The sequence below is a fragment of the Lepidochelys kempii genome, chromosome 2 (assembly GCF_965140265.1).
Source record: "Lepidochelys kempii isolate rLepKem1 chromosome 2, rLepKem1.hap2, whole genome shotgun sequence".
In the NCBI taxonomy this organism is placed as follows: domain Eukaryota; kingdom Metazoa; phylum Chordata; order Testudines; family Cheloniidae; genus Lepidochelys; species Lepidochelys kempii.
In genome coordinates, this window is record NC_133257.1 from 25,664,821 (window position 1) to 25,688,239 (window position 23,419).

Here is a 23,419-nt window from a genome sequence, read left to right on the forward strand (position 1 = left end):
TTGCGAGAGGGGAAGTATTGCCTCCTTGAGGCGCCCAGGGGGTGTGTAAGATTTTCCCAGGTCACTGGGTGGGAGCTCGAGCCAGTTTTGCATTTGCTTTAATGAGAGGGAACCCCTGTGTACTGAACCCGGCCCTTGCTGCTATCAACTTGGCGTGGCAGAAGGGTTACACCTGGAGTGAATCATTTTAATGAACAGTCCAAAAGAGCTGGCAAACTAAAACTACATGTACAGCTTGGGAGAGGGGAATGCAATCAAGCAGATCCACTTTTTGAACATATATTAAATACCCTGCAGATCAATGGGCAAGGTAGAGGAACGGAGTAGGCCTGTGTGGAATAGATTTTTGGGGTGGGAGACAAAGGAGATGCTGTGTGGTGTCTGGAGTCACTGGAGAGATGATGTTACTTACCTTCTTCACAGGAATGATGTGAAGCCTATTTGAGATCCTTGGCATCATATATATTATTTTTATTACAGCTGGTTCCTTGAAATGTCTGGACAGTAACGTTATTTACTTTGTCTCAGCCCCCATAAGGGAGATCAAACTCCAGGTGACACTCCACCTATCTCCTATCCAATCTCTGCCCCAACTACCTTCGCATTCACAGATCACTATTAAACCACAGGGCCTCCTGGTACAAGAACCAAAATGCAGCCCCTTCTAATAACTGCTAATAGCTGGTGTCTAATTGATTATCTTCCTGGCTGGCAGCGAAATCAGACATTCCTCAACACTGATAGGAGACCACAATACTCCACAAGGCCATCAAAATTTTTTTTAAAAAACAACACAACAAAAACCAGTTCTAGAGCAGAATGGGATAGTCCCTCCATTGAGATGTCTGAGTGGATGGTTGGCTTATAGGGCTGCCAGCCCACCACGGTTGTCCTTGAGTCTCCAGGAATTAAAGATTTATCTTTGATTAAAGATAATGTAATGTGATGGAATTCATCCAACCAAAGTTGGTAACCCCATTGGCTCACCCAACAGGGGTATTCAAACCAGACCCAGACATGACAGTGAACACATGGCTGACACTTCCATGCAAAACCCTGGAGTCAATGATTTTAATGAAGCATGCCATCCTGCCTGTTGAAATCCGGGGGAGAGGGAGAAAACTTGCAATATCTCCTTATCACCCAAACATACAGAGTGGACTCAGATGACAATAAAGTTATATCAGTTGATCTTGAACTAACAGGACCATCGCCCTTAGCCAGTGCCCTGAATTACAGCATCACAAGCAAATTAATAAAGATTAAAATGAAAACCCTGTTAGCTGGAAAGACTTGCTGGCTAAAACTTGTGTTGTTTCAGTTCCAGTATTGTTTACTTTTGACAGATTTAAAAATAAATATACTGCCTCTTTCAGAGCATTGGCGGTAACTAGAATATATGTTGATTTGGTTAATGACAAATTCCTGCTGATCAGAAACATGGGTTTTATTACTAAACTGGATTTTGCACAAGAAATGAAAGTTATCTGACCGGATGCAGTCTCTCTGAATCATGTTGCAGGATGGCTTCTGTCCACTTCGAGACAAATCAGTTTACGGGGTAAAGCATGGCCAAAAAGATCAGCTCGTCACTGAGTAAATAAAAGAGTCATTTCCTCAGATCCGGTTCCTCAGAATACTCAGGTTTCAGAGTAGCAGCCATGTTAGTCTGTATTCGCAAAAAGAAAAGGAGGACTTGTGGCACCTTAGAGACTAACCAATTTATTTGAGCATAAGCTTTCGTGAGCTACAGCTCATACACGGTATGCATCTGATGAAGTGAGCTGTAGCTCACGAAAGCTTATGCTCAAATAAATTGGTTAGTCTCTAAGGTGCCACAAGTACTCCTTTTCTTTTTTCAAAATACTCAGTATTCTCAGATTCTTACCTTTGCCTTATTTGCTAGTTCTTGCACTCTCTCTTCAAGTGATTTTTTTTAAAAATTCTAATTACAGCTGTTAAAGTTGTTACTGTAGCCAGAGTGTCCTCTAAATCTAATGTGATCAAATACTGCAGTGATGATGCCATGTAAGAACCTAAATAGAATGGAGTACATGACTTTCTGCACTCTGAAACTTTTAAGAATGTCTGTCTGTCACTGTCTATGGCTGACAACGTGCTGTTATCTAACATTTTATGCACCAAGTCTACTTTTTTGTGACTGTGTCCTTCATTTCCTTCACTGCAACCTTCAAATTCTATGATCCCACATCAAGATCTGCCTTGATGGGGCAAGCATCATCTTTGCCTCCCTGAATGCACAGTTTGGAGGAGGAGTTTTTCCTTTACGCATGTTTACTCCACATATCTGCCCTTTAGTATTCCCAAAAGAAATGAGGTAAAGCTTCAGTTGAAAAACTGAGGCAAATCTGCTCCAAAGGAGTAGCAAACTACAGAGCTAAAACCAATACATCCGCTTAATCAGTATATATGAACAGCCAGTTCTCTGTTTTACAGCATAAGTTTGATTACAATAATGATATTAATGATTTTAAAAACTCCTCTTCTGTTCCCTCAGTATATGTCTGAATCAAAACCTCTCCCTTGGACCTGCTGTTCTCAGTTATACTGGGGTACAGTCACTACAGTGGCATGATATCGATGCACCAAATTTTACAGCTGGAGTAATTGTTCTACTTCACTGACAGAATCTGAACCATATTTACCTGTGTTCCCTGCCCGACTACATTTTCTACCAAATGAACAGCATGCCATTTCTTCAATGATCCATTTTGAAAGTTCTTCTGGGACATTTCAGATCACCAGCTATTATAACTTTAGCAGAATTGTTCATTTTTAAGGGATTAGCCTGATGGCTTGGTAGAATGCCAGATTGCTCTCTTTTTGCAGCTACTGTTATGACTGCTTTCCACAATGTATCCATTTGAGATCCTCCCTCCTTAACTGGAAATAAATCTATTACTGGTGAAGCTCTTGGTGTCTTTTAAATGTAATCTCTGGTGAACAGCAAGTCCTGTGCTTGAAGCCAGAATTTTCCCACTGTTTATTGACTGAACTCAACAAATATCTCATTGAGATCCTGAGATGACTCAAGGTCACAACATTCACCTACCAGCACCGAGTCACTGGTCTGGACTTCTGAATTTTTCCAGATAGCAGACAGGCTTAAAGAGCAAAGCCATTTATAGACCCAGTTATTATAATGATGCACAGGAAGAAAAATAGATTTATAACAATCATAACATACAAAATGGTAATACAAATACTGAGAATTAGAGCTATGGAAAGACAAATACTGGATACTGGATCTATGACTACTACTAAACCAATAAACTGCTATCCCACCTGAAGCACACCATTCTAGAACAAAACATACAACAGAAACAGATTTCACTCTTTAACCTGAAATATAGAAGTTTTATGTATTGATACAACTCTTGCAATGACTTATTCCTGCTCTCTCCATAGTTCCTGCTCCCTACATAGTTGTTTATTGATTACTTTTTTAATGTAAACCAGCCATTTTTCCTGTAAGAACTACTTGGTTTCTTTATATGCACACTGAATATGTTAAACTTATTTCTGGAAAGAGGAAATCTTAATGTGTAAGCTTCTTTTCATCCTACAACTTTTAAACTGTTTTAAGGAAAGTAAAGTAAAAGCAATTAGCTTTTAAAAATAATTTTAAAACTGTGTTCAAACACCCTTCTATGGGATGTGGTCACAAACATGATACTTGTAAAACACTGCTGAAAGCAGTTTGGTTGTCATGTGGACAAGTCTTTATTACAGGGTTTGCTACGTTGTAATATGATTGCATGCATTGCAAAGCACATCTTAATTAATTCCCAAAGGCAAAGTGGGAATGTGCTAAGGCAGTTGTGAAAACATTCTAACTGCAGTTTAGACCTTGTAGTTCTGCTCTGAAAAGCGACTCTAAAAATGGCATTGTGGGATTCTGTATTTATTGTTGGTCCATTCTTTCTAGATCAAATATGCTCAGGTATAAAGATTTTTTTCCCCTTACTAGCCACGGTCTCATCATGAGATCCAAAAGTTAAAGCTTTCTGGTTCGTGCACCACCACCTGTAAGAGATTCTGTCAGCAAAATGCTGCCTTGCTTTGCCTCTGGCCAAACCCACTGTCCCCACTAAATTAGGCAGACTTTGGTCCAGCATGTGCAACTTAATTAATTCTGGGGAGGATCAGAGACCTCAAAGAGAATCCAGCTCCCTCACTCAAAACTGTGTTAGGTTTTCAATGCTAATGGAAGTAAAAACATAGTAAAAACATTTTTCACTAAAGTCAGCAGATCTGACTCTGAAAACACAGAGGGAGCAGAACTTTTGAGGGAAAAGATGCCATTTTTATATGGTCACTTTTCAGACCATAACCACCCTTTAAGCTAAACAGTTTTTTAAAAATGTTTTTTTTAACTTTGTGCTAGTGTGTTACATGGCACAAGAGACTTTCATCCCTAGAAAAACTCTGATAGGTGTTGAACAATAAACTGTATGTATTCTAAGCTATAATAATACATAAACATTTGCATTAGCTCCTATGGGCTTTGTCATTTCTGTATAGGGATGGGCCCAGACCCTCAAAGGGATGTAGTTGTCTACCTTCCTTTGATTTCATTTCTGCTGAAGTCAATAGGAACTGGGAGCCTAATTACTTTTGAGGACCTGGGCCATAAAGACTGAGTATTCATGGCAGACAGTTAGAGATGGGAAGATACTCACTGAAGTAAGTGAAAAGACTCAGAGATTCATTGATTCTAAGGCCAGAAGGGACCACTGTGATCATTTAATCAGACCCCCTGTATAGCACAGGCCACAGAACTTCCCCAAATTCCCACTGACTTCAGTGAGTTTTCATTCAGGTCCATAAAGCAGAAAAAACATTACACTGAAATCAAGTTACACTGTTCTGTTACTCTCATACTAACAGTAAGTATCTCATAGGCTGGAGCTAAATATGAGTTTGGTGCTTTGCATTTCTCAGTTGGGAGCAGTAAACTTCATCCACCTTCAGGACATAGGGTGAACTCACATCATGGGTTCCTGTCCACTACCAGGAGAGGGGACTCAGCAGTGTAAGCCCCCTGCAGCCTTTGCTTCACTGGGGTGCTCAGAACTAACCGATAAAATCCCCAAAGCGGGCAGGACTGACCCAGGAAGGGCTTAAAGGAGGCTGGTTGGGACCGGGAGCAGTCCAGATTTAAGGCCTGCCTCCACTGCAATAAAGAGGTGTGACTGAAGCACAGGTAGACATATCCGAAATAGCTTGTCTCTAACAAGATCAACGCTAGCTCACGTAACAATAGCGGTGTAGCTGTAGTAGCATGGGGGGTAGCAGAGGCTGGCTGCTCAAGCATGTACACAGCATCCTGTCCTCTCCTCTCAGTGCTAGGGTTTCTGTTACCCTTTTCTAGCTTCTCCACTAACACGTACAAACAAACCGCCATTAGATCAAAGCTTGCTTGGGTATGCCTTCATAAGCTGCAACCCCACCTCCTGATTACCGTGTAGACAGACCCAGAGTTCCTGTCTTAGGCAGCTGGTGCTGGAGAGGCTGCTAGGAAATTATGATTTAAAATTGGCTTCCCTGTGAAGCCCCTCTCTGGTGCAGCTGGCCCATGTGGCTGAATATAGCTCATTTAAAAAAATATTGCTTTTCAGAAGAAATTTAGGGGCAGATCCTCAGCTAGTGTGAATCAGTGTGTAGCTCTTCTGAAGTCAGAGCTAGGCCCACTTGCATCAGCTGTGGATCTGGTCCAGAGTGCCTTGTCAACATGTAGGTTAAAATACAGATCTAAGTATATGATAATACATGTGTTAAGGGAATAGAAACCCACTAAAAGTAAAATATTACAGGAATCGTTGCAATACACCTTCCAGGTGCATAAATCATCAATTAGCTTTTATACAGCTAAATAACAGAAGCATTTCCTCTCTTCTCAGTGCCATTGTTTCTGTTCCCCTTTTTCCAGTTTCCCCACAGTTACTTACAAACAAACCATCGTTTGTTCAAGTTCCTCAGATTTTTACACCATATATCAGGTGTTGAAGGGGGTAATTGAGTATATTGATTTCTAATTTAATAACATCATGGCACAATGCTTGCTAGGAAATGGTTCCTGTATGGTTGCAGAAGGATTCAGATACACTTTCTTTGCTCTGATGACAGGTTTCATAGTGGTAGCCATGGTAGTCCGTATCAGCAAAAAGAACGAAGAGTACTTGTGGTTCCTCAGAGACTAACAAATTTATCTGACCATAAGCTTTCGTGGGCTAAAGATATATATATATATATATATATATATCTTCCTACTGTATTTTCCACTGCATGCATCTGATGAAGCAGGCTTTAGCCCACGAAATCTTATGCTCAAATAAATTTATTAGTCTCTAAGGTGCCACAAGTACTCCTCCTCCTTTTTCTTTGCTCTGTTAAAGTGGTCACTTCTTTTATATTACTTAGTGTAAATGCCTCTCCGGTTTAGGAGTTTTTGTCACACAGTGTGCAAGCTTTCACCTCCCTGGGTTCTTGCCAACCCCCCACAATTGTGTGGGCCAACTAGCAATAGGGCAAAGCTGCAAAATTCAGAGCCAAATTGGTATCTCTATTTCAAACACTCCAAAGTTGGAGTATCCATATATGAAGTTTTGGTCCAATACAAAGAGAGAGATGTGAAATGTCAATCCACATCTAGGTATGGACTCTACCCCAGGCGCCCTCAAAGTTTGGGGTATGGATAATGGGTTTGATTTAGGCCCACTGTCTACTCCCAGCATTTGAAAGCTATTAGATTTTAGTCCTTGCCAAAATATTTTTGGACTTTGTGTATTTCATGTAGGGACAGAATGAGAAAACTGGAACCCTTCTGAAAAAGTGATCCTGCTAGAGGGGGGCAGAGGGCATACTAAAGATTTAGGATCTAAGGAGCTGAACCTTTCCCCCCTAAGTCAATGGCAAAACTCCCATTCATGTTAAACAGGCTCTAAGGAAAGTGACAAGGTTGGCAATTCAGCAATCAGTATGAGTGAAGAATTAGAGTATATTGAAAAATTTTGAAAGAAAAGCACCTTTAAGACTAAGATTTCATCTCAATAAGTTTCACAACATTAAATAATTAATCTTCACCACAATCTCCAATTTAAGTGGGAAAACTTAAAACTAAGGAGGTCAAAGAAATTTGCCGATTTCTCCTCCCTGGTGTAAGAATTTATCCCCACTCTTTCCCCCTTTCACAATATCTACAGGTTTCGGGAAAGACATATACTTCCTGCTGCCTTTTTTTTTTAAGGGAAACCTTCTTAGTTCCAGTTGGCTCTGATCCTGCATTCCTTATACATGCAAAACTTCCCTGGTTTCCAGAAGTGGGAACTCCTGGGAGTTCTCCAAAAGTTTGGGGCACACAAGGAAGGCAGGATGGGGCCTGTGGTGCCTACAGGGAAAAAAACCAAAAAACCCCACATTGCACATACCCTGCCATCCATTTCGATTTCAGTCAAATGTAGTGAAGAAAAGACCCAGGCTCAGGATGAATGAGTGCTGACCCCCAGTGATGTCAATGGGGCTACTCCTGTGAGCAAGTGCTTGCCAGCCTAAGGGTTCCACAGCTGGAGCCTTCGTTTTTTCAGATTATGAATGTCTGTGTCCTTTCTGGCTAGAAAGAATCATCATTATGCTCGGAACTTCTGCATGTTCCAAGCCCTGTACAGCCAGGAAATAATTCCACCACTACTGCACTCCCCCCGGCTTTCTGCAAAGCCCCCCTGTGCTGCCTCCCCAGCATCCTAGGGACTGAAGAGGCCTTTACACCTGCAGGCGGCCCATCCAGCTCTGCGGTACCCTCAGGGCCCAGGAAAACCAGGGCTGAGGCCCCCGGCCAAGCGAACCAGGGTGGATGGGGAGCGATGAGGTGGCTTGTTCCTGCATTAGGAGCGAGGGGGAATCCGTGGAGTCCCCTGGTTTCCTACCCACCCCCCGCACGGCCGCAAATCACGGGGCAGCCCGGGCCCTACCCCGTCCTCCCCAGCTTCGCGGAGGTGCAGCCGCAGAGGCAAAGCGCTAGACGTCTCTGCACCGCAGGCTGGACGGAGGGAGAAATTTTATAAACCCGCCTCCGACGAGCCCAGGGCCGCCGCTGACTGGCTCGTGCCCGGTCCGAAGGTGACTGATTCCCCCTCCCTCGAGCGAGGGCCAGGCCGGCAGCCGGCAGCCAGCGCCCGTCGGAGGCCAGCCCCTGACACTCCCTCCTGCGTTCCCCAGCCTGTGGTGAGCCCTGAAAGGGTTCCATGAAGTCACCAAGTTTTACAGTTCCTTGGGGCTGCGGGGGGTGGGGTGGGGTGGGTGGGGAGGGGAATCCACGTTTGGTGCTGGACAGGGGATGAGTGATCAAAGCTGAGCTAATGCTTCCTGTTGCAGCAGGGGCGATATATATACAACGTGCCTTTCATGTAGGGGGGAGTCAGCAGCAGGCTGCGAGGGGACCGGAGCTTTCACTGCCTCCCTGTCTAGCGTCCCCAGCTCCCTGAGGTTTCTCCCGCCGACCACAATGAACACGGTCCTGCGCTGCACGCTTGTGGTAAGTCCCTTCGCAGAGGTAGATCGGAGCCTTTGGAGGGCTGCAGATCCACTCTTCCCCTCGGTTTTTTTTCGTTTGCTCTTCCTTCTGGTTAACGTGTTCCAGTTTCATCACCGTGGGCTTTTGTGGTAAGATTTAAACTGGGACGGGGGCTTCCAGCGTCAGGAGAAAAGAAGATACTTTTATTACATAAGGTATTGACATCATTTGCTTTGCATTCATGTTCTTTCCTGCCTTACTCTTCCCCCGTCTTCGCAGGCTCACATCACTCTTACACTAGCAAAAACGATATGAGCTGGCAATGGATTTTTAGCTTGGGATGTTTCTTTTATGACTTATTAAAACTCCATATTTGCCTAGTCTTCCGAGTCACTGTTCGTTATTATTGCACAAGTGTCGATCAGTATCTTCAGGTCTTGGGAGAACATTCTTGCTTTAGGAAAAACGGTGTGACCACAGAATGTATTTAAAAGCACAGACAGATGATGTTTCTTTTGACTTTCTAAACTGCTCAATTTTGCTTTGTGTACACAAACAGAGGGTGAATTAGTAGTAGTGTCCTTCATGTCATTGCAGGAAATGTTATTGCTGGGGCAGCAGGTGTCTTCTAAGCCCCTGCTTTTAGTGGTTGGTTAAAAAGTTTGTTCCAGTGCTGAGACCACCACAGGTATACTTAGAACAATTTTTCAAAGATAGATAGATAGATAGATAGATAGATAGATAGATAGATAGATAGATAGATAGATAGATAGATAGATAGATAGATAGATCTTTGAAAAATTGCTCTAAGTATACCTATGGTGGTCTCAGCACTGGAACAAACCTTTTAAAATGTTGTTTAATCTATTTAGCTGTTTGGAAGTTAAAATTGCATTAAATCAATTTTTGAAATGTGTATAGACTTCTACTGTGTAATAAATATTTAAACAGTACTTGGTTGTTATAACAATGGACTATTACATATTCATATACAGTTACTTTTCTAGAATGTCTTAGCAAGTATCGTGACATTAATGTCCAGGTAATCTCTGATACAGTTAGAACTGAGTTACATATTCTAAAAGTTCATTAAACTGCATGTGTGTGTGTATATTCATGTAAAACAAATTAGAAGATTTCCAGTCACTGATGAGTAATGCATGTGTATTACTTTGGGTAGAATTTCCTGAAAGAGTTTTTTGAAAAACAAACCAAAGTAATTAATGGGGGCTGGAGGAAGAGCAAAAATTGTTATGTTTATGGTCAGCAAATTGAAATGTGAGACTAAAACCTTTTTATTTACCTTATATTATTATGCCTTTTTTTGTTTATATAAATGGACAGGAAGTTAAGTGTGGAATGTCAGCAATAACTTGTTACCAACTTGCCTTTCTATCTGTTCATCATAATGTAATAGCATTTAAACATTTTAATGTATTAGATTCCTAGTTAACTGTAATATAATAAACTGGTACATTTTCTAAAATAACAATTTACAATGAAATTAAACTTGATCTTCATTTTATAGCAGCATTGATATCACCAACAGACTTTCATGCACCAAGGAATGTGAAAAAATGCCAATAAGTTGTTACTGTATCCTGTTACTAATCCCCCACTTTATCTCATCTCCTAAATTTGATCTCTCTCTCTGCTATTTTGGATCTCTAATATGACACCCTTTTCTTGGTGTGCCTGTCTGGTCTGTCATGTGTAGGCAGCTGTTGTTTTAATCTACTGTAGCAATTTTGATGCTTTCTCATTTATATTTCTCTTCGGTCATGATTCAGCCTCTCCATTGAATAGGATTGCTACTAACTCACCATCTTCCTGACCAAACCTGAAGAAGAGCTCTGTGCAAGATCGAAAGCTTGTCTATGTCAGCAGCAGAAGTTGGTCCAGTAAAAGAGATTACATCGCCCACCATGTCATCTTCCTGGAAGAATACTATGTTTGTAGTAGTAGTAATTCTATTCAGTGTAGAGGCTTCATGTATCCATGACATGAATTCATACCTATGACAGTTGCATGGCATAGGTCTAGGTTATCTCAGAAATCCTGCTGTCACTATAAGATGTGTAATTTTACCTAGAGATTAATACATGATTTGAAGATCTGATGCATCTTTCCAGAGCTGTTCTGTTGGTTGGTTATTTTTTTTCTTCACTTCCTCATTCTCATCCTCACAGAGATTGTGAATCCTAGCTATGAAGAATATTTAGTTCACCGTTTCTCAAACCCAAGAGCAGCTGTCTGTCTGCTCAGACAGCTGAAAATGGAATAATACTAATTTAGACTTCCAGAGAGCCTTTATCCACAATTCTTAATGTAAAGGTGTAAATTTGTAAATACTGACAAAACAAAAGCTCTGTAAGGTAGGCTACATATCTCATTTCACTGACGAAGAAACTGAGGGCTTGTCTACACAGCAAGCTACAGTAACTCCTCACTTATCGTTGTAGTTATGTTCCTGAAAAATGTGACTTTAAGTGAAACGATGTTAAGCAAATCCAGTTTCCCCATAGGCATTAATGTAAATAGGTGGGGGTTAGGTTCCAGAGAATTTTTTTTCACCAGACAAAAGACTATATATATATAGTATATATATACACACACATACACACAGAGTATAAGTTTTAAACAAACAATTTAATACTGGTACACAGCGATGATGATTGTGAAGTTTGGTTGAGGTGGTGAAGTCAGAGGGTGAGATATTTCCCAGGGAATGTCTTACTGCTAAATGATGAACTAGCAATCAGCTGAGCCCTCAAGGGTTAACCCATTGTTGTTAATGTAGCCTCACACTCTACAAGGCAGCACGAATGGGGAGGGGAGACAGCATGGCAGACAGAGACAGAGACACACACCGTGTGTGAGAGAGAGAGAGATGCGCATTGCCCCTTTAAGTATGCTGACCCCACTCTAAGTACACTGCCTTTTTAAGTAGATCAGCAAGTTGAGACAGCAGCTGCTGCCAGGAAGCTCCCTCCATCCTGAGCCCTGTCGTGTCCTCCCCCTACTCTATGGAATTGGGGTAAGCGGGGTGCAGGAGCAGGGGGGAGGGGGACATCCTGACATTAGCCCCGTTCTTTCCTTCCCGTCCCCCCGCACAGCAATCGGGAGGCTCCGAGGAGCACCTCCAAGGCAGAGGGCAGGAGCAGCACATGGCAATGGGGGCAGGGACAGCTGAACTGCCTGGCAATTGATAGCCTGTAAGGCGGCTGCCATACGGGGAACTTAGGGGACCTGATAGGGGGGCTGTCGGTCCACCCTGGTTCCAAGCCCCCACCAGCTAGCTCCAACGGGCTGCTCTTCCTGCAAGCAGTGGACAAAGCAGGCGGCTGCCAAACGACATTATAAGGGAGCGTTGCACAACTTTAAATGAGCATGTTCCCTAATTGATCAGCAACTTAACAACGAAACAAAGTTAACCGGGACGACTTTAAGTGAGGAGTTACTGTACTGAGTGGCAAGCTGGTGTGCTGTAGATTCATAACCGGGCTTGTGTAATGTCCTGTGTGAACACTGCTATAGTGCAGTGAAAGTCCCTGAGTGTGGATAGAGCACTATGCTTTGAAGTCGCAGTACATTAAAACACACTCTGAAACTATCACAGCACTTGTAGCTGTGTCCACATGGCAAGGTAGCATGTGGCAAACTGGTGTGCTATAGATTCACGCCCTGGCTTGTAGCGCAGTAACTTGCCATGTAGACAAGCCCTGAGACAGAGGTTAAGATCCACATCTTTCAAATACTGGTGCCTATAGTTGGCACCTACATTCATATTTAGGTATAGTATCTAAATAAGTGCCTGGTTGTTAGAGTTGCTGAACACATGTGCCTTTCATTCAAGTGAACTAGGTAACAAAGTTTGAAAATGTGTGCCCTAAATGACTTGCCTGGGTTAATATAGCAAGTATACGGTTAAGCCAGAGAGACAAACCAGATCTCCAGGTTCTCAGCCTTGTGCTTTAACCACCAGCCTACTTCCTCTCACATTAAGGGAAAAAAGTATTGGCTAGATATCTTTCTAAAAGATTAAATTGGACAATTCAATAATTAAGAGATCTCAGTTTGTGCAATTAGGGTCTGATCCTTTGATGAGCTGGAAGGCCTTGTTAATTTGTCATATAGCCGTTGAGTTCCGTTTGCAGTTTAAGGGTATCTTCTGCATTTTTCCAGATGTGGAGAATACTGTACTAAATATAAAGAAAAGGAGTACTTGTGGCACCTTAGAGATTAACACATTTATTTGAGCATAAGCTTTCGTGAGCTACAGCTCACTTCATCGGATGCATTCAGTGGAAAATACAGTGGGGAGATTTATATACACAGAGAACATGAAACAATGGGTGTTACCATACACACTGTAAAGAGAGTGATCAGGTAAGGTGAGCCGTTACCAGCGGGGTGGGGGGGTGTGGGGTGGGACCTTTTGTAGTGATAATCAAGGTGAGCCATTTCCAGCAGTTGACAAGAACATCTGAGGAACAAAGTGGGAGAGAATAAACATGGGGAAATAGTTTTACTTTGTGTAATGACACATCCACTCCCAGTCTTTATTCAAGCCTAAGTTAATTGTATCCAGTTTGCAAATTAATTCCAATTCAGCAGTCTCTCCTTGGAGTCTGTTTCTGAAGTTTTTTTGTTGAAGAATTGCCACTTTTAGGTCTGTTATCGAGTGATCAAAGAGATTGAAGTGTTCTCCGACTGGTTTTTGAATGTTATAATCCTTGACGTCTGATTTGTGTCCATTTATTCTTTTAGGTAGAGACTGTCCAGTTTGGCCAATGTACATGGCAGAGGGGCATTGCTGGCACATGATCACTGTCGTTACAGTGTGTATGGTAACACCCATTGTTTCATGTTCTCTTTGTATATAAATCTCCCCATTGCATTTTCCACTGAATGCACCCGATGAAGTGAGCTGTAGCTCACGAAAGCTTATGCTCAAATAAATTGGTTAGTCTCTAAGGTGCCACAAGTACTCCTTTTCTTTTTGCAGATACAGACTAACACGGCTGCTACTCTGAAACCTGTACTAAATATGCTGCAGTTAGATTACATGAAGAATTCAACATGGCGTTTAGGTTGTTGAGTGCTTTCTGGGACTGCTTCTGCTCCCACTGCAATCAGACAAACATCCCAGTAACTCCAAAGGGCCCAAGCCCTTTATGTAAAAAAAAAAAAAAAGCAATGGTGGAGTTGTGTAAACCCTTTATGAAGAGATCCCAAACCACATGAAACCTGCTTGATTTTAGCTTCTGTTGCACACCTGAAACACAGCCTTTGTTTGCCAAAAGGTTTGCTGAGTTTGGGCTGAGGTTCAAGTGCACCTATGACCAATTATGACTTTGGGTGGAAAGTATGTAAAGCTCAGTCATTTTGCAAGTGTTCCATGGCAAAACAAGTCGAACTTGGTGATTTCAGATGGATTTTGCTTTTGGATTAATAACACCTTCCCCCAAAAAGTAACAATCAAGGGGTGCAATCCCACAAGAAAGAAAGCCTGGAACATTTTGCACAAACCAGGACCACATATCTGTACAGATCTAACAATTGCCTATTTAGAATGTGATCCTCTGAGATGTCCACTGCCTTTAGTTTCCATTGAAGTCTTCGGAGTTGAGGTTACTTCGCATCATCCAGGATGAGGCCCATAGGAAACATAACATAGTTCCTATTAATAAGTAAACATACAAGTATTTGAGACACCACAGATTTTTTTTTTTAGAACAGTCGATAACCTGTGGTACCACAGATAGTGTTGGGAGGTAATTGATGTTCATTTTTTAATGATGTAGATGGAATAAGATGTCAATCATTCTTTGTTTGTCTGCACTGGTAAAGGTATTCCAGTTTCTAACACAGAGGTTAATATGCAGTGGAAAGGAGTATTTTGTAATCCCTGTGAAGTGTACAGTGTATGAAAAAAGGCTGTGACATAAATTGAAAGTGGATACAAGAATTTTCACACAATGTACAATGAAACCTTAGGACTCACCACCACAAGATATTTTGTGGATAAAATCATCAGCAAGATTTGAAAAGCACTAGATAGGTCTATAAATAAGAATAGCACCTGCAGTTACGTGAGATAAAATTTACAAGGTCTGTCCAGACTCCTGCTTCAGAGTATGAGGTGATCATGAGCTGAGTTCAGGAAAATAAATTTTTCCCATGGGGTCAATTCTGTTGAATTTACTCAGAGGTGAGTAGTCCCAATGAGGTCTTTGAAGTAATTAGGATTTGGTAGTAAGGAAAGTGAGGAAGTTTAGGCCCATGCTTTTAGTATCTCAGTTAGCCAGGTGACAGGATTCTCCTCCCATCCCATTCCCCGGTCTGAAAAATTTTGCATACTGTCAAAGACAGGATGATAGGATTAGACGGCCATTGATCTCATCCAGTTTGGCGATTCACGATGTGCTGTTTTGACTCACTAAACTATTAGTAGTGTGAAGGCTTTTTAATGTTGTCAAGGTTCCTTCCCCACTCTGAACTCTAGGGTACAGATGTGGGGAACTGCATGAAAGACCCCCTAAGCTTATTCTTACCAGTTTAGGTTAAAAGCTGCCACCACCAAAGTGTTACACAAAGAACAGGGGAAGTACCCACTTGGAAATGTCTCCCCCCAAAAAATATCCCCCCAAGCACTACATCCCCTTTCCAGGGGAAGGCATGATAAAAATCCTCACCAATTTGCACAGGTGAACACAGACCCAAACCCTTGGATCTTAAGAACAATGAAAAAGCAATCAAGTTCTTAAAAGAAGAATTTTAATGAAATTTTAATGAAAGGGCCTTCCCAAAGGCTTTCCATAGTTCCTGCCAGGAAATTAGTTCCTGCATCTGTGAGGATGTCGGAGGACCAACCTACCCTGGCAAAAATGTCTGCTAGTGCCTGGCACACACTTTTAGCCCTGGTGTTGCTTAGAGCTACTGCTTCCGGCCATCGGGTGGCAAAATCCATGAAAGTCAGTATGTACTGCTTTCCTCTGGATGTCTTTTTCGGAAAAGGACCCAGAATATCCACAGCTACTTGCTGAAATGGAACCTCAATGATGGGAATGGCTGAAGAGGGCCTTTGACCTGGTCTTGGGGTTTTCCCACTTTTTGGCACACCTCACAAGACCGGACATAGGTAGAAACATCCTTGCCCATTCCCTCCCAGTGGAATGACCTCCGAAAACAGTCTTTGGTCCTGTTCACCCCAGCATGGCCACTAGGATGATCGTGGGCTCAGCTCAAGAGCTTTACCTGGTACTTAGTTGGAACTACCAACTGTCTCTGAGGATGCCAGTCTTCATGGTGTCCACCAGACAGAGTTTCCTTGTATAAAAGTCCTCTTTCTACAACAAACCTGGATCGATTAGAAGAGCTGAGAGGCAGTGGATTTCTCCGTGCCACCATCCAAGCTCTCTGGAGGCTTTCATCTGCTTCCTGTTTGGTCTGGAACTGTTCCCTTGATGCTGGAAACATCAGTTCCTCATTGGATTGTGGACCTAGGCTTGGTCCCTCTGGAAGCGATGTAGGGGATGGCGCTGTTTCCGTTGACTGTGAACCGCTGTCCACTGGTGCACTATGTTGGGGTTCAGGTTCCGGCTGAGCTTCTTGTGTAGGGTTCTGCTGCCGGTTCAAGTTCGCTGGGGCCCTCTGGTGTTGGGGTTGCAAGTACTGTATTCAGTGCTGGCAATGGGTCTGGTGATGGTTGTTCTGCCTGTTCTGGTTCTGGGGCTAGCTCTGTCTGGGTCTCTGGGACTGGATTCACTACTGCTGTTGCTGTTGTTGGCATGGGGTCCGGTTCCATCACCTCTGACCAGGTCCTGGTAGAAGTTTCTGGAACAGAGCTAGGCATGACAGCTTGTTTAGCCTGGCTGCGGGTGATCATTCCCACCCTCTTGGCTAGCTTCACATGATTGGCCAATCTTCCCCCAGCAGCATGGGGATGGGATAATCATCATAGACTGCAAAAGTCCACATTCCTGACCAGCCCTTGTACTGAACAGGCAACTTGGCTGTAGGCAAATTGAAAGAGTTGGACTTGAAGGGTTGAATTGTCACTTGAATCTCTGGGTCAATTAAATTTGGGTCCACTAAGGAAGTATGGATAGCCGACACTTGTGCTCTGGTGTTCCTCCACGCGGTGACCTTCTTCTCACCCACACTCACAGTTTCCCTCTGCACTGAGGGTATCTGGGACGTATCTGGGCCTGAGGACCTCTGGTGTGATTCCGGTGCAATGAACTGTAATCTGTTGGGGTTCTTGGGGCAGTTGGCCTTCACATGTCCTGGCTCGTTACATTTAAAACATCGTCCAGCTGACGGATCACTGGGGCGAGGTGGGTTGCTGGAGAACGGTGTGGCAGGACGATAAGGTGTCTGGAGTGTTCCTTGGTGTGTAGTTGGGGCCTTGGGCTTCCCCCAGTAGTAGGGTGTGGTCTGAGGGTTTCCCTTCTGGTATCCGCTCCAACTGCGACCAGGGTTGTTCCTCTCTCCTACCTCCACCTGTTTTGTTCCGGCTTGCCCCGCCTCTCTGGTGGTCAGGGACTGCTCGTATCGATCAGCCTAAGAAGCAAGACTTTTTGCTGAGTCCATTTCCTTATCCCATAAACACTGTTTTATTTTCTCCTTGGACATCTTCAGGAATTGCTCCTGAGCTATCAAATCACACATTCCATCAAAGCTAGTGACACCCCTTCCTTGGACCCATTTATCTAACAGATCCTTCATCTGGTTTAGATAAGCCACATTACTTAGTCCAAGCCCTCTCTTAAGGGTTCAAAATTTTACTCTGTACGTTTCAGATGTAATTTGAAATTGCTTTAAAAGCAAATCCTTGAACTTATTATAGTCAGAAGCCTCATCAATAGGCATCTTATTGAATATGTCCAGAGCTCTTCGAGTCAATTTTGCGACCGATGTGGTCATCTTGTGAGCTTCAGGAATTTTATGGAGAGTGCACATTCTCTCAAAGGTGAGAAAATATTCAGCAATATCACTGGATACATCATACTGTGGACATAGTCGCTCCTATTTGTGGATTGTTGGAGAAGGATGGTTAGGGTTATCCAGTAGATTCCGCTCAGCCTTTGCCTTCTCCATCTCCAGTGCATGATTCCTCTCTTTTTCCTTCTCCGCCTCAGCATGCTTCCTCTCCCCAGGCAGAGACAAAAAAACTCTAACTGCTTTCAGCTTAAAACCTGTTTCCAAGCAGCCCAAAGGAAAAAAAAATGTCCTTTTAAAATCTGTGCTTCTGGTTCAGAAAATCTTAAATTGATCTCAAAATGATTTCAAATTAATCTCAAATTGATCCCACCGCTCTGCCACCATGTCAAGGTTCCTTCCCCACTCTGAACTCTAGGGTACAGATGCGGGGACCTGCATGAAAACCCCCCGAAGCTTATTCTTACCAGCTTAGGTTAAAAGCTGCCACCACCAAAGTGTTACACAAAGAACAGGGGAAGTACCCACTTGGAAATGTCTCCCCCCCAAAAAAATATCCCCCCATGCACTACATCCCCTTTCCAGGGGAAGGCGTGATAAAAATCCTCACCAATTTGCACAGGTGAACACAGACCCAAACCCTTGGATCTTAAGAACAATGAAAAAGCAATCAAGTTCTTAAAAGAAGAATTTTAATGAAAGAAAAAATAAAAGCATCACCTCTGTAAAATCAGGATGGTAAATACCTTACAGGGTAATCAGATTCAAAACATAGAGAATCCCTCTAGGCAAAACCTTAAGTTACAAAAAGATAGAAAAACAGGAATATACATTCCGTTCAGCACAACTTATTTTATCAGCCATTTAAACAAAACAGAATCTAACGCATATCTAACTAGATTGCTTACTAATACTTTACAGGAGTTCTGACCTGCATTCCTGTTCTGGTCCCAGCAAAAGCATCACACAGACAGAGAGAGAACTCTTTGTTCCCCCCACCCCGTCCCGCTTTGAAAGTATCTTGTCTCCTCATTGGTCATTTTGGTCAGGTGCCAGCGAGGTTATCTTAGCTTCTTAACCCTTTACAGGTGAAAAGGTTTTTCCTCTGGCCAGGAGGGATTTAAAGGTGTTTACCCTTCCCTTTATATTTACGACAAATGTCATTTCTGGTATTTCAATACTATAGGCCGTATTGTGCCACTAAACTTTAAGCAGGACCTTCCCATTTATTTCAATTGAGAGTTCTGTTTAGGAACTGATGGCATGATTTAGCCCTCTGTTTTCACTTCATTCAAATACCCTGAAAAGCAAAGCCGCAGAATTCTGAGATTCTACTTTGTATCCATTACAAACACTGCAACATTTTTGACAAAGTGAAATTGAATCATAATTTATCAAGTAGGAAAATATGCTTCAGGATGGACTTGGAGTTCAAAACTGAAACAGATTTATCTCTTTCAGTACATTAAACATTATTCTATGGTCTGCTACCCAAAACCACAAAGCCAAGCCAAATAATAATATTTTCATACTCTGAAAAACTACTTTCCTTTCTCCCAATGAAGTGATTTAAGGGAATGATGCTTGAAGGATTTTGCTGTATTTGCTGTATTTTTACTGTATTTCATTTTTAATTTAACAGAGAAAAGAAAGCAGCTATTTGTCTTACATCTGAAAATAAAAGGAAAGGGTGTGTACTGCTTTTCATGCCCAAGGTTTAAAATAAAGTAATAAGATCACTTTATTTCTCTTTCTAAAGCCTCTTCTAAAGGCTCAGAGGGGGAAAAAACTGTCTGATGTTGCATTTGGCAGATCCTCTGACTTCTCTGTGCAGATTGATGTAAAGTGTGTGTGAAAAAATGTTGCTTTAGGCCCATGTGTTGAGTGGCACTGCCAAAGGATTGCTTTTTAGTCTTGTGTAACTAATTTTGAATAATATGTTAAAAGGCATTAAACATGTTAAACAAACAATACATAAACATAGAACTATTTGAAATTTTGTTTAAAAGATCATCTAAGTTAGCCACAGACTTTAGAGGGTTTCTGGACATATCAATTATGACTAAAGAATCATGTATTATTTCATTATTTTTCATGCCATTGACCAATTTAAAGGTTATATGAAAGTCTTTAAGATCGATCCCAAATCTTCTTGGAAGAGATCTAAATTCTGTGCGATTTAGCACCTCTTAGCAAGATTGGACCTTTAGGGTCCAATAGGAACCTTCATAGGATTGGACCTATGATGTGACATCAGAGATCAATTTAGGTGAGTGGATATTGTTCTTTTTCTAATGCATATGGCATGAGATTTTTTTTGGTGTACAAGAATTTTTTTTCCCAGTATCATTTCAGAATTGAATTGTGTTTTTGTTTTGTTTTGTTTTTTTAAATTGAGCCTTAAGTTCCAGCAAACTGACAAATAACTTCTGTCGACCTTACTCTGTAGCAAAACACCTGTTGCTCTACATTTGTCCACTGCTGAGTTTGTAGTTATGGTGTAAGGGCTCAGTCCCACAAGGTACTCAGTATCATTAACTTCAGAGGGTGCTGGGGAAGTTCAGGGAATACCCTACAGAATCAGTCCCAAGTTGCTGTGTACGGTTGGCTGTTTTCAGATAGCACCCTGATTTTCTGTGCAGTAAATATTGATCCCATTCATGGACCTAGTTTCCCACTCCTCGGTCCATTGGAGTCTGTCTATTGACTTCAGTGGGAGTGGGATGAGGGTCTGAGCCAGCCATGGTTGTGGGCTCCTGGAAGGGAGATGCGGCACTTTGCATCAGTCTTCTGGATGGTAGATGAGGAGCCCTCACTACTAATGAAAAGAGTCCTGTCCAGCACTGCTTGGTCTGAATGGCAGTGGCCAGGGGGGCTTTAAATCTGGGCATAGAAATCAGGGGAATCTTGAAAGGATTCTCAAGGATCCAACAAAGTACTTGCAAAGACTAAGTCCAGTGTTTTTTTTTTTCTCTGTTACGTTCTCTTTTCTTTAATACTGGTTTTTCAGAGCCTGTGTCTGGTAGTAGCATAGAATGGCAATTGTGATTGAAAGTGATAGTCGTTATATGTACAAAGGTTGAGGCTAACTGTTGAGTTTATGATTTGGGGCATGACTGGTTACGGTAGACTCCTTGTGCAGTGCCTGTAGGGTCTATTACAGGAGTGGATGGGGGAGGTTCTCTGGCCTGCAATGTGCAGGAGGTCAGACTAGGTGATCATGATGGTCCATTCTGGCTTTAAAGTGTATGAATCTATGAGTAAGGGATTAACTGGACATCCATTCATTACAGTTTTTTCAACCATTGTTTGTGACTCACTTACATAAATTCAAGACAGACTGTTTTTTCCTTCAAAGTAAAACGTGCCTGTTTTGGATTTGGTGGTTAAGTAGTGATGAGTTCATGTGATCTAGTGCCAAATTCTGCTCTCAGTGAAACTGTATTGAAGCCAATAGACTTGTAGTAGTTTAAAAGTCAAGAATTTTACCCTTAGTATTTAGAGTACCATGAAACGGTAAAAAGTCCAAAGTCTAACTTTAAAAAAAAAACTAATTGAAGCTCTGTTTCCGCCTACTAAAAATCCTCCTAAAAGCCTTTTAATTTCAGTATTGCTGCCATCTAAAATCTAAAATCCTCTAACATTTTTGCTCAGGGTAGGACACATTTTCACTGTTTTTACAAAAATGGTCAGGTATATGCAATGTAATTGAATTTCCCATCTTTTCTCTAAGTTGTGTGAATGAATTCAAGTCACTACTTTCCATTAACCAATAGGCATTCAGACAAGAGGTTTCTGTCAACTTTTTGTGTTTTTTCAGATAACAAATATATCAAACGTATCTCTGGAGTTAAGATGACGGTCTGCATCTTCAGCTAGTGTCAATGGGCTTCATTGACATCGGTGGAAGTATGCCCCATTTGCCCCAACTGAAGTTCTGGCTCATCAATATAGTTAATTCAATATACTGTTTTTTCTGTTTAGGCCACCAGCCCAGCAACTGAGGCTGTGCTTTCATTTACTCTAAAATGCCTGTTTCTTATGAGCGGTGGTGTAGTGCTTAATATTTTCTTTCAGCCTATTCTAGCCACAGGCCTTTCACATTAATAGGAGTTTTGCCTGAATGAGGAATAGGCTTAGTCCCATGTGGGCTGGGTGTGGGGGGAGCCATCTGCTATATAAAGCGTCATACACACCTAAGTTAGGAATGATCCAAAATGAAGCAGACGCAGAAAAATGTAAGCTCTTTGGGGCAGAGACTGTGTGTTTGAACAGCACCTGCCACAATGGGATACTAGTTCATGAGTAGGGCTCCTGGGCACTCTGGTAATACAAATAATAATAATGCTGTGTAATGCCTCTCTGCACATACTTCTATAACACTTCTGAAAATCAGGTAGACACCTAACTGGATTCTGGAGCTTAACATTAGGCCTTCAGTTTACACAGTCCTGACCAGAATGCCAAAAGTGTTGTATCTTAAGTTGTATCTTAAGTGTGTTGTATCTTAAGTTGAAGATATTCCTCTGAACAATATATTTCCTTGCCTTGGTCTTAAGGGGTCATTTTGCTGGGCCTACAGAACTGTGGTAGGGCAATGAGACATGGGAATGACGTTCTGTGAATGTATGGATGAATAACATGGCACTGGGTTGAAACGAAGTGTAATATCTGCTAGGACATTGAGACACACATTTGATTTATGCCTGTAATGTTACTTAAAAACCTCTAACAAAACAGAATAGCACAGTACTATCTACTTATGGATGAGACAATGAGGGCAGTCTGGATTATTGCATTTATACATCTGCACAAAGTGTGTTTCAAGGAATAGAAGAAGAATATTGCCTAGTGCCTGTGGTATTTTTTTCTTTTTAAAACAAACAACCTGGCCTGCTGAATGCTCTTCTTTCTCTTTTATATCCACATTTAGATTATTTTGGCTGCTGCTCCACCATAATATTACGTGGGCATCTGTGCTTACCAGGGTAGAGATTCAAATGAGTAGATTCACCCATGCACAGGTCTATTTGTTTTCTTTACCCCCACCAGAATGGACCTCGCTGGTCCCAAACGCTATATTTATATTAACTCCCCTCTGAACCTGGCTGGAAGAATTTGCTTATAATTTTTAATGAGTTGCATCATTTAGGACTAGATCCTGCCATGCAGTGAGTGCCCCTGTCTTCTTCACTGTCTCCCCTGCCATCTGTCCCTGATGATGGGAGCTGAGCTCTTTTGAAAAACTGGCCCAACCCCTACAACAAAATCTCATGCTTTATGGCCTCCCCTATATGGTCTTCTGTGGAAATCGGCAGCTTGTGACAAGGGGCCAAATCCTGCTCTCCTTACTCACACATGTCACAAGGGGAATGCCTGGGTGCTGAGAACTCTGGGAAATGTGTTCCCTGTGAGTGCACAAAGAGAGAATGAATGGCAAGAGCTAGAGTTCTACAACTGCAGTAAGAGATGGCTTGTCTTCTGTGGAAGCATTCAGATGCATTACAGTGTAGAGATATTCTGTACCCAGGACCTGCTGTAATTTCCATTCGAGCTGCATAATTATTTTCACATAATGCCAGCTTCCCATCTGTGCTGAGTACTATCTGAAGCTCCCAGAGCTCCATAAACATCTAAATTACAGCATTTGGCTTAGAAGTGTCATTCCAGTTTCTCCACCCCACACTGAAGTCTGACAAATGCTGCTCTAATGTGCTGTGTATGCCCAGGCAAGTGTGTAGGATAGTCGGGAGGGTGGTTTCATTCTTGCTAAATGATCTGTCTGATGAAGGGGAAAACAAACCCTAAAAGGAATCTTGGACTGTTAACAGCAACGATTTATGAGATTATCAGGCCTCTTTTCTTACTAGAGTAATAGTCAGAGGTTTACCAAGGGTGAGTATGCGGCTCATCAGTGAAAAGCCATTCATTTTTCAAAAA

General features: G+C 42.1%; 1 protein-coding gene across 3 annotated transcripts in view; it reads left to right on the forward strand.

Annotated features, from left to right (window-relative positions):
- TNFRSF11B (TNF receptor superfamily member 11b) overlaps positions 1–23,419 on the forward strand; it is an 87,387-nt gene that overhangs the window by 44,126 nt on the left and 19,842 nt on the right. For 2 of the 3 annotated variants that reach the window (XM_073330263.1, XM_073330259.1), the window contains one exon: positions 8,395–8,554. The exons of the other annotated variant lie outside the window; for it this stretch is intronic. In XM_073330263.1, the coding sequence (XP_073186364.1) occupies positions 8,525–8,554 (30 nt within the window). In that variant the 5' untranslated portion in view covers positions 8,395–8,524. Of the gene's footprint in view, positions 1–8,394; positions 8,555–23,419 lie in introns of those variants that run through there. 3 annotated transcript variants of the gene reach the window in all.